General features: G+C 42.0%; 1 protein-coding gene across 1 annotated transcript in view; it reads right to left on the bottom strand.

The window, feature by feature from the left end:
- Positions 1 to 1108: 1108 nt before the first annotated feature.
- The window catches only part of ANAPC5 (anaphase promoting complex subunit 5), a 35521-nt gene continuing 25659 nt past the window's right edge, over positions 1109 to 10970 (bottom strand). Inside the window, exons 12-17 of the mRNA XM_040250657.1 lie at positions 6054 to 6128; positions 4174 to 4295; positions 3609 to 3716; positions 3379 to 3526; positions 1907 to 2069; positions 1109 to 1549 (exon numbers count right to left, since the gene is read on the bottom strand). Of these exons, the coding sequence (XP_040106591.1) occupies positions 1338 to 1549; positions 1907 to 2069; positions 3379 to 3526; positions 3609 to 3716; positions 4174 to 4295; positions 6054 to 6128 (828 nt within the window). The 3' untranslated portion in view covers positions 1109 to 1337. The remainder of the gene's footprint in view (positions 1550 to 1906; positions 2070 to 3378; positions 3527 to 3608; positions 3717 to 4173; positions 4296 to 6053; positions 6129 to 10970) is intronic.

Below are 10970 nucleotides of genomic sequence, written 5' to 3'. Positions count from 1 at the left end.
CAATTTACGTAGCTGGTCCTGTCAGGTGTAATGATGTCTGGTTTTTGTCACACCACCTCTTGGACTTTCGTACAGAAAGATCTCTTCTTAGATTGGAAGGAGCTTAAGTACAATGACCAAAAATGACACTGGATGAGAGAATACATGGGAAGAATAGAAACTGATAATAGTGGTTACTTCCTGGGAGGAAGAATTACATTTTACTACACAGCCTCTAACAATATTTAAGTTTTACTGTCTACATATATAACCTTTCAAATAATTTTAAGAGTTTTAAATATCAACATACTAATTAGTGTCTCTATCCACACTGAGTCTTTTATTTTCACAGCAGCTGTCTTTGGCCAGTGAACAATCGCACCCTCATGAGTAGGAGTTGTTTTACACTATTTCAAAGAGCTCTGGGGGTAAATTGTTTCCTATCCGAAGGTTTAAATTTAACAGAGAAAGAGCCAATGATAGAAGTTGCAGGATTTGGTTGGTTCCTTGTTGCTGTTCTGGATTTGAAACACAGGGATTTTTCTGTGAATTGCCGAAGACAAATTCAGAAACAGAACAACTGGCTTCTGCTTAATTGAAGGGATGAGATATGTAAATAAGATACAGTGCATATTTGAGTGATAGCATCCACACACCTCTGAGCTTCAGACCCTTTCTCAACTTATAATCACCTTATTCATGATGAATTCCTTATCTCACCCCTCATTTACTTAGTTAAGTAAAGAAAAAACATACTCATGCAGAAGAGATGAGAAAGTCAACACCCAGAAAGTGACTGAAATATGCTCCTTGTCATGGGTCCAAAAATCCATAAAAAGACCTCTTCCGTCTTTATCTCTAGTCAGCGATTGACATGTGCTTGCAGGCACACACAGGCCCACCACGAGCAGCAGTCCAGCAGAACAAAGCAGGGCAGCTTCAAAGGAAAACTCAAGCCTCTGAAAAACCGGCCTCAACCCCCTTGAGAGGTCTACCAATACCCACAAGAGCTCTTGTCTGAGCACAGATGCAAGATGAATTTTACACAATGGTGGAGATTGTGCACGATTTCTAATAAGATATTGGCAGTTTTACCCAGAGAGAATATAATCTTTAACACTTGCACTAATTTAGCAATAAACCAGGCATTTATTAAGAAAAAGTCAGTATCCATTCTATTTTTTCAAAAGAAGAGGGAAAACAAATGTGCTTATTTTAGCAACAAAATAAGACAAGACTAATCAGAATACAGTTTACTGGTAAGACAGACGTCATATACATCATTTATGTGGAGGGAGAGAGTATGAACAAGTCCATAATCTTATACTCTGCACAGGCATCCAGCGGGGGTGTTCTCACTAGAGAAGATTTATCAAGGGCACCCCGTGAAAGGGCAGGTCCTGATGCAGCTGCCGGAAGAGCATCGCACACCGGTTCCTCTCCTGAGTCTTCCCCAGGGTGTGGTAGAGTCTGGCCTGGAAGTAAACGACGTCTCTGATTTGCTCTTTGCAGTCGACCTTTGCAAAATAGTTCTTGGCTTCATTGAGGTTCTCAATGGCGGCCTCCAAAGCTATTGGAAAATGGGGGAAATACCACACATTTTAACTCAATGCTTCACATGTAGTTTTCAGACCTTCATATCTATTTTTATTGATTTAGCATGTACTAGAAACTTTTACATTCTACTCTTTGAGAAAGAGAAAAAAAACAAATAAACAAAAAACTAGGTCTTTAGTCCTGCTTTCCAACCTGGCACCTAGTTCTGCAGGGTTATAATAACAATTCACTTACCTTCAACCTTCATGTAAGCACGCAAGTGAAAGAACTTTAAATGCTGCATGAAATTTTCATGTGTACTTGTGAACACTCAAAATTTTACAAGTTTTTTGTAACAGTATTACCTAAAAATCTTTGTATGGTTTCCTACCTTCTGCTTTCTTCAGTGGCTCACAGGAAGCTGCTGAAGCCACTTGGCACTTGGCCACCAAGAACATGGCCCGGCCTTTGTCCAGGACAGCCCCATCAGCCAAGATGGGCTCGATGGCCATATGGAGAAGACTTAAGGCCTGTTCTGGGATTCCAAGGATGAGCTGAAAAAGAAACATCATGGTGCTATACACACCCGCACCCACTGCCCACTACAGGAAGGGCTTCATTTCTGGCTCTGCTCTCCTGAATTGCAATGTCTGGCTTACTTTCTCCTTAACATGTACTATCTTTAATGTGTACCACACTCTTCGAGAACAGAATGCATCACCATCTGATTTCAGACTACAATAGATAAAGGTGGGAGTAGTTATTTATACTATAGAAAGGTTTCTGTCTTTACAAAAATCTTTTACATTGATGATTCAAAAAGGCTGAAGTAGCTGTGTAAGGGAGGACTTCCCTGGTGGCCGGGATTCCCTCATAGCTCAGTTGGTAAAGAATCCGCCTGCAATGCAAGAGACCCTGGCTCAGTTCCTGGGTTGGGAAGATCCTCTGGAGAAGGGAAAGGCTACCCACTCCAGTATTCTTGGGCTTCCCTTGTAGCTCAGCTGGTAAAGAATCCACCTGCAATGTGGGAGACCTGGGTTCGATCCCTGGGCTGAGAAGATTTCCCTGGAGAAGGGAAAGGCTACCCACTCCAGTATTCTGGCCTGGAGAATTCCATGGACTGTATAGTCCACGGGTTGCAAAGAGTCAGACATGATTGAGCAGCTTTCACTTTCCCTTTCCCTGGTGGCAGAGTGGGTAAGAATCCACTTGCCAGCGCAGGAGAGCAGGAGATGCAAGTTTAATCCCTGGGTCAGGAAGATCCCCTGGAGAAGGAAACAGCGACCAACTCTAGTATTCCTGCCTGGGAAATTCTATGGACAGAGAAGCCTGGTGCGCTATAGTCCATGAGGTCACAAAAGAGTCTGACATGACTTAGCGACTAAGCAACAACAATGTGTGGATCCTACCAGATTGATATACCAGGGAAGAAACAGTCTCTTCTCTCATGGTCTTTACAGACTACAGGGGGAGACGGAAAACAAACGCAAAATGCAATTTAATTTCCGAAACATTTCACTGAACACATGACTTCCTTATTTCCTTATCTGTTCTCTTGTTAAATCGAGCACAGCTCTGTGCCAGCTAAGTCATTAATACCATGCAATATCCTCAGTGAAGAGGTGCATCCTCCTTTGTAAACACACAGCTCTATAAAGCCAGTGCCACTGGGAGGCATCAGCTTGTCACCAAGTTCACAACTCCAGACTTCACGGAAGGCTTGCACAGTGAGACTCCGTACCCAGATTTCAATATTGAGAAGCAAAAAAGCTCACTTAGGCTCCTTTTCAAAACCAAAGAGTAGTAACAGACTCACCAGTTCTCGAGTACTAACATGTGCTATATAAACAGCAATCAGTTTACCTGGGCAAAAGCCAAGTTCAGCACCGTTTTGGAGGCCAAGTGCTGCAACCGGTACTCCTTGGAGAGAGCCAGGGCCTGCAGGAGCACAGGCAGTGCGATGGTCGGGGAGGAAGACCGCCAGTACAGCTCCGCCACAGAGAGCAGGACACTGCCCGCAAAGAGGAAGGCACATGTGAGGAAAACTAGCCCGAAGCACCTCCGAGGGGAGATGCACAAAAGCCCCCCCTTACCTGATCACCATTTCCGTGTGCCTGGTTCTCTGACAGTGGATCAACAACTTCTGTAGAAGCTTGTGTGCCTCTGACATTTGGTTCTGAGCCTGTAGGACAACTGCTTTTCTGATACAGAAAGAAAACAGACGCGAATGGTTATGTCACTGTTTTGCGAGAGTTTAAGTAGAGTCAGCTTCAGGGTTAGAATTGCTGTTTCCTCAATTAGAATGTAAACCTCCCAAGGAGAATAATTGCATCTGATATAATTTGTGTTAAAAGAAAAAAAAAAAGTGTATGTGTGTCTCTGTGAGCACATATGTCAACACACACACATATACATGCACACAAGAAAAAAATCAGGAATTAGAGATAGCATGTTAGTGATTATCTCTGAATAACTTAACTTTCTCCATTTTGCTTATTTGGATTTTCTAATGGCCTGTAATAAATAGGTAATAAACAGAAAAAAAATTTTTTTTCCTAGGCCAAAGTTAATAAATTAATTCACGGACAAAACTAATAAAAATAAAGCCATTTGAGAATTACTTCATTCTGGGGTTGAAGAGTTTTTAAAATTTCTTACCTATATACACCCTCTATGCTATTAAGAGCTGTGATTCCTGTAACAAGCGAATTAGCTAAATGATATTTGCCATCATTCATTGCTCTGTCAAACTGTATTTTTTGATCACACAGCATCCATAACTAATGAGAAAAAAAGAACAAAAACAGAATGATAGATGTTCACCTCATTATTCAATAGAAACAAAAGTATTTTGGCTCACTTAGCAAATATCCTTGCAATTCACACACATATTTTTTTAGACTTAAAAAAATTTTTTTTAATATTTCAAGTATTTAAAGATAAAGCACTAAATAAAATAAACACGTGTGGCAATCATCAACTTTGTCAAATCACAATATTTTGCTTTATTTGCTTGAGATACTATTACACTTTGAGGTCCTTTGAAAATTCCATTCTCCTCTCTGTTTTCAAAGGAAACATTTGATTTGTTATCATTCCCATTCATGTTTTTATATTTTTACAAAATATCTACTCATCCTGAAACAATATATAGTATGATCTTACATTTTTTTAAACTTTGTATAAATAAATAGAATCATACTGTATGCATTCTTTGACAACTTGCTTTTGAGCTCAACATTATTCGGGGGGGCGGTGCTTATGCATGTTAATACAAGTAGTTCTAATTTCTTTTCACTGGTGAATAGTTTTCAGTTGTATGAAAATGTGACAACTTATTTATTCTCGTGTTGATGGTAGTTCCAATTTCTCACTTTTCTGAACAGTGCTGCAGCAGACACTCTCCTACATCACCTGGGTGCAATACTTATCCTGGGTACACAGCAAGCAGCAGAAAGGCTGGGCTGTTGGATATACACACCTTGTCCTTAACACAGAGCCCATTTGTTCTTTAAATGGGTCACACCAGTTTACACTCCCCCCTGGCAGTGTATGATATCTTATTGCTTCACACACTCACCAACAATCAGTGGTGCCAGATATTTTACTTCTGGCCCATCTGATGGTATGAAATATCTCACTGTTTTTTCATTTGTATTTCCCTTGATCAATAGCCAGGTTGAGTACCTTTTCATCTATTTATCAGCCCTATATAGATGTATTTTGTAGAATGTGAGTTAAATTGTCTTTTTCTTTACTGTGCACCTTCTTTAAAAGTGAGCGCTACCACAGAAACACGCTTAATTCTTTTTTCCGCACAGCATCCTTGGGTGCTAAGCTTCTATTTAGTTTGCTCACTGCCTTTCTGTCTGGGTACTTTGAATTTACCTCAGTCTGCTGAGAGCAGCAATGAGATCCCAGCACAGCTTATAAGCAGATGGGCATCCATACCATATCTACTGAGGTGGGGCCAACAACCCATGTGAATGGCAGCCTTCCTCTAGGGACCAACAGTAGGAGATCCTCAGGCCATCGCCTCTTATGATTTCAAATTCTCTAATCGTCTGAAGACTAAACTGGATAAGGGGAGGAATAGAAAGATGACCCTCGTCATACATTTTCTTGGCTCCATCAGAGATGGAAATCGGTGCAACAAGGAACAGAGAGCCTAGGACTGCTTTATAAAGCTCATTCCCTCTGGATACAACATCTGCCCAAAAGGTTGGCAGCTGGAGCTGCCAAGTAGAAGACAGAGTAACAGAATGGAGACCTAACTCTTGATCTATCAAAGGACAATCTATTAGAGATATAAGGAATATTCATTTAAAACCATGAAGACAGGAATGAAAAAATATCCTACTTTAATCTCTTTTCAGAGTTTATTTCTCAACCTTGAACACATCTTACAGTGTCTCCTATGCTGTCCAGACGTCACAGAAAGGAAGCAAGGGGAGATGCTACAATGTTCTATTTCAACAATAATACAGTACAAATGGTCTTTTCAAAAATAAATTGATGACACACAAAAGGCAGGTTACCTGGGCATGCTGACTATTAGGTGGGAATCTCTCCTTCAAGTGCTTTAATACTTCTGAAGCGGCGGCGAAACAGCCCTGAGAGAGAAAGCCACAGTTTGTTTAGCAGACCTGTGCTGATGCCCTGCCGGCTGCCCCACCCACAGGATGTTGCTGCGACTCACCTGTTCTTGTGCAGCCCTGGATGCCTCTAGGCAGAGACTGGCAAATATCAAAGGGCCTTTTTTTTTTAGGCTCTAACGTATTTCACGTATACTTAAAATCATTTTTTAAAATTACACGTGTAACACATGTTCACTCTAGGAAAAAAACTTACAAAATACACGCGAACAATGAGAAAAAACACAAATTACTTTTAATCTCACAGAAGATAATCATAGTAATTTCTTGGCACATACCCTTCTGAACTTCTCATATGCACATGAATATAAAACATGTAAGTATTCCAAAAATAGGTATATGTACCATTTTTATATATTGTCTATAGTACTCTTTACCACACAGTAGGCACTCAATAGATATTTTTTCAATGAATGAATCTTTCCAGTGTCAACAAGCTCAAATCTATACACCATAGTATTTTATTAGGTGAATAAATTATAGTCTATCAAAATAATCTCCTTGCTTGGAATATTTTGATTGCTTCCAATTTCTTCCACTTTGAAAATGCTAGAATGATTATCTTACTGCATATATCTCTTCATACTTGTCCAATTATTTCCTAAGGATAATACCTTAGAAATAGAATTGCTGGGCTAAGTGGTAGGCACGTTTACGCTTTTTGACACATATATTACTAAACTGGGCTTCCCTGGTGGCTCGGACGTTAAAGAATCTGTCTGCAATGCAGGGGACCCAGGTTCAATCCCTGGGTCAGGAAGATTCCCTGGAGATGAGAATGGCAACCCATTCTAGTATCCTTGCCTGGAAAATTCCATGGTTAGAGAAGCCTGGTGGGCTACAGTCCATGGGGTCACAAAGGAGTTGGACACGACTGAGCAACTAACACACACACACATTACTAAATTACCATATAGCAATGTACCAAATACTTTCCTTTTGTTTTTATTTGTCTTACATTTTGGCTGTGTGGCATGTGGGATTTCCGTTCCCTGAACAGGGGTCAGACTCGTGCCTCCTGCAGTACAAGCAGAGTCCTAACCACTGGATCGCCAGGGAAGTTCCCTCGGAAATATACCAAGTACTTTCACACCGGCATTCTGCACCTTTATCCTCCCCTTATATTTAAGCTTCTTTCCCTACTTGTTTGGTGAAACTGGTTACTTCACTGTATTAATTTTAATTTCTTTAATGACTAGATTGAAGTTTTTTTCATGTTTTATAATCACTTATGTTTTTTTCTGTGAATACATGTCCAAGTCTTTTTCACATTCCTAAATTGCTATTTATCTTATTAACCAAAAAGCTTTTCAATTTATCCCAATCCTTTAAGTAATTTATCTTAAAAAAAAAAAAGTTTATTTATTTTGGTGTGCCAGGTCTTAGATGGGACATGCAGGATCTTCCATCTTCACTGTGGCATATGAGATTTAGTTGCGGCATGTGGGATCTAGTTCCCCGACGAGGGATCAAACCTAGGCCCCCTGCATTGGGAGGACAAAGTCTTAGCCTCTGGACCACCAGGGAAGACCCTGATTAGGTAATTTATCTTCAGTCTATATAGAAGCTCACTTAAGACCACAAGTGAACTTCTATTTGAAGTGGATGAAATGGAAAGTACAATTGAATTACAACAGAAGATCATTAATCTCTGGCAAGATTAGCCAGTTATTTTCATGACTACCCTACAGAGTTGGGTGTGTGGATGGCTGTCAAACCTTCAGGCCAAGTAGAAAGAACAGTACACAATTGGCAATACTCGTCCAAAACATTCCCATCGTGACCTGTCACTTCCTGAGGCCGGGAGAGGAACATGACACAATCAATCAGAATTATGCAGAGAGAGCAAAGGGGGCCAGCTCTCTCAACACTTCCTATGGACTGTAGGAGGAAGCTTGCCAACAGCAGCTCAGACCCCATCACTTCTTTACAGGTTCACCCAAGCGCCAGACACTGCCATATACTACAGGCCTACTGCTGCTGCTAAGTCGCTTCAGTCGTGTCCGACTCTGTGTGACCCCATAGATGGCAGCCCACTAGGCTCCTCTCTCCCTGGGATTCTCCAGGCAAGAATACTGGAGTGGGTTGCCATTTCCTTCTCCAATGCATGAAAGTGAAAAGTGAAAGTGAAGTCACTCAGTCGTGCCCAACTCTTAGCGTTTTAGCGACCCCATGGACTGCAGCCTACCAGGCTCCTCCATCCATGGGATTTTCCAGGCAAGAGTACTGGAGTGGGGTGCCATTGCCTTCTCCGTACCACAGGGCAGCATCCAGTTTATCTGGAGATCAATTTCAGGATACAACTTGAAGCACACACAAAGGAAATAAAAGCAAATAGAAACTCGTGATAAAACTGCCTTCTCTGCAGCTGGCCAAGCTTAATTTCACAGGTGTAAATCTAATCTGTGTAATTGAAAATGTAACAGTCATCAGCCCAGTGGGTTTATCTACATGGTCGATGTTCTGACATTACAGAAGTCTTTCTAAGGCAGGTTGAAGAGCAGCGGGGAAAGGGACTGAATGGAAATAAAGCAGCCACTGTCTTCTAGCTGTGCAATTAGAGGCTTCCAATGGAACCAGGCGATGAGGAGGGCTTTCACAGATGCCCAGAGATGGAAGTGGGGGCAGGAGATGGAAAGATTAATATAGAGTCAAAGAGCGAGATTACTTTTCAGGTCTAACCCCCAGTAAAAATCACAGAACAATTAACAACTGGCCTTGGAGAAAGTGTCAAGGCTAAAGAAGTGAGCCAAGACCAGATTTTTGTCAAGTAGTTCTCTATTCCAGCAGAAAAGAAATAATTTCTACCCTACATAACCCAAAAAGGACCAAAGGGAAGTTATCTCACTGTTTATTTTTACTTTTTTGGTTGTGCCACTTGGCTTGCAGGATCTTAGTTCCCCAACCAGGGAATGAACCTGGACACTCGGCAGTGAAATCGTGGACTCCTAAACACTGGACAGCCAAAGAATTCCCTATTTCACTGCTTAAGGCTCGAGTCAGTAAGAAAGGGGCTTCCCAAGTGGCTCAGTGGTAAAAGAATCCATCCACCTGCCAATGCGGGAGATGCAGGTTTGATCCCTGGGTTGGGAAGATTTCCTGGAGAAGGAAGTGGCAACTCACTCCAGCATTCTTGCCTGGAAAATCTCATGGACAGAGAAGCCTGGCAGGCTACAGTCAATGGGGTTGCAAAGAGGCAGACATGACTGAGCAACTAAATAACAACAGTGGGGAGAATACTATGAGAGAGAGTCACCAGGGGACACTTTAAATGGGTGGACTGTGGGGCATGGAATTACATCTCAATAAAGTTGTTGGGGGGAAAAAGTCAACATGAAGCTTATACCAATACCTAACTGAATGTGCCCTCAGTCATTCGTTACAAATGCTCCACTTAGCCAAGGCACCAGCAGAGGAAAAGAATCAATGTTAAAGAGGTTCCAGTGCCATTACAAGGAGAAAGTGATTTATGTGCAGCATTCCTGGAGGAAAGCAAACGGCAAGCGCCACTGGCTTGTTTGGATGTTAGGAAGCATGGGTGATGCTTCCCAGGTACAAGAAAGCAGCTGATGGAAGTACAGGAAGATGCCATTGGCCAGAGCTCATTCACGCCCTCTGTTTCCATAGCTAGTTAGAGAATTGTAAAATGCTAAAATATATCCAGCAGAAAGAAGTATTTACAGACTTCTGAAAGGGGTGGAAACCACTCAAGGATCTTCAGGCTGAGGATTAAAGAATATTGAGTGCTATGATGCAACCTAGCGATCATTATTATACCACAAAGAGGTGGAGAAAATGATATGATCAAGGAAATGCACTTACAGCAAGGCAGCAGTTAGTGAGTTAGCTCTAGATAAGAGCGTTCCCCGACCTTTTCTCATGAAAGAAGATGTTTTTGAGCAGAGGGAAAAGAAAGCCAAGAGCAACATGAGCAACCCTTGCATCAATCCCCTATAAAGAGATTTATGTAAAATTACTTGGGCTGTAAGTCAAGGTTATGCCCTACTTCCAATGTCTTTCTTCGGAATCAGTAAGCCTTGGGTTGAAGATCTGACACTGACATTCACTGGTCGTGGGTCTGGGACTTCGCTCCTGAGAACTCGGTTTCTCTTCTGTGAAATGGGATGATACCAAAGCTGACCTGATGGGGCTACTGTGAGGAATATGGATGGTCACACATGGAAATCACTGAGCCCGGCACAGAACAAATATACGACACACTTTAGCTGTTATCATTTTAGCTGTGTTCTTATTATGTTCTTCCCTTTCCCACAAACACACAGCTCTTCCACCCTAAATTTCAAAGGCTCCTTTTGATTCCATCTGTTACCTAGAAATAGCTGATCTCTTAGTCCCTTCCCTGATGCCGGAAGAGGTCCTCAGCTCCACAACCCTTGTAGACTCTGTACCCAGTCCATTTCTACTCATGGGATTTCACCATTCCACCACCTCCATCCAACCAGAGCAGTCTAGTGCTTTTGTTGGAGGAGACTCTTGAGAGTCCCTTGGACTGCAAGGAGATCCAACGAGTCCATTCTAAAGGAGATCAGTCCTGGGTGTTCATTGGAAGGAATGATGCTGAAGCTGAAACTCCAATACTTTGGCCACCTCATGTGAAGAATTGACTCATTGGAAAAGATCCTGATGCTGGAAGGGATTGGGAGGCAGGAGGAGAAGGGGACGACAGAGGATGAGATGGCTGGAGGGCATCACCGACTCAAAGGACATGAGTTTGAGAGAACTCCTGGAGTTGGTGATGGACAGGGAGGCCTGGCGTGCTGTGATTCATGGGGTCTCAAA

This window comes from Oryx dammah, unplaced genomic scaffold, assembly GCF_014754425.2.
Source record: "Oryx dammah isolate SB20612 unplaced genomic scaffold, SCBI_Odam_1.1 HiC_scaffold_12, whole genome shotgun sequence".
In the NCBI taxonomy this organism is placed as follows: domain Eukaryota; kingdom Metazoa; phylum Chordata; class Mammalia; order Artiodactyla; family Bovidae; genus Oryx; species Oryx dammah.
The sequence above is the reverse complement of the archived record's forward strand: the minus strand, read 5'-3'. Positions and strand labels throughout refer to the sequence as shown.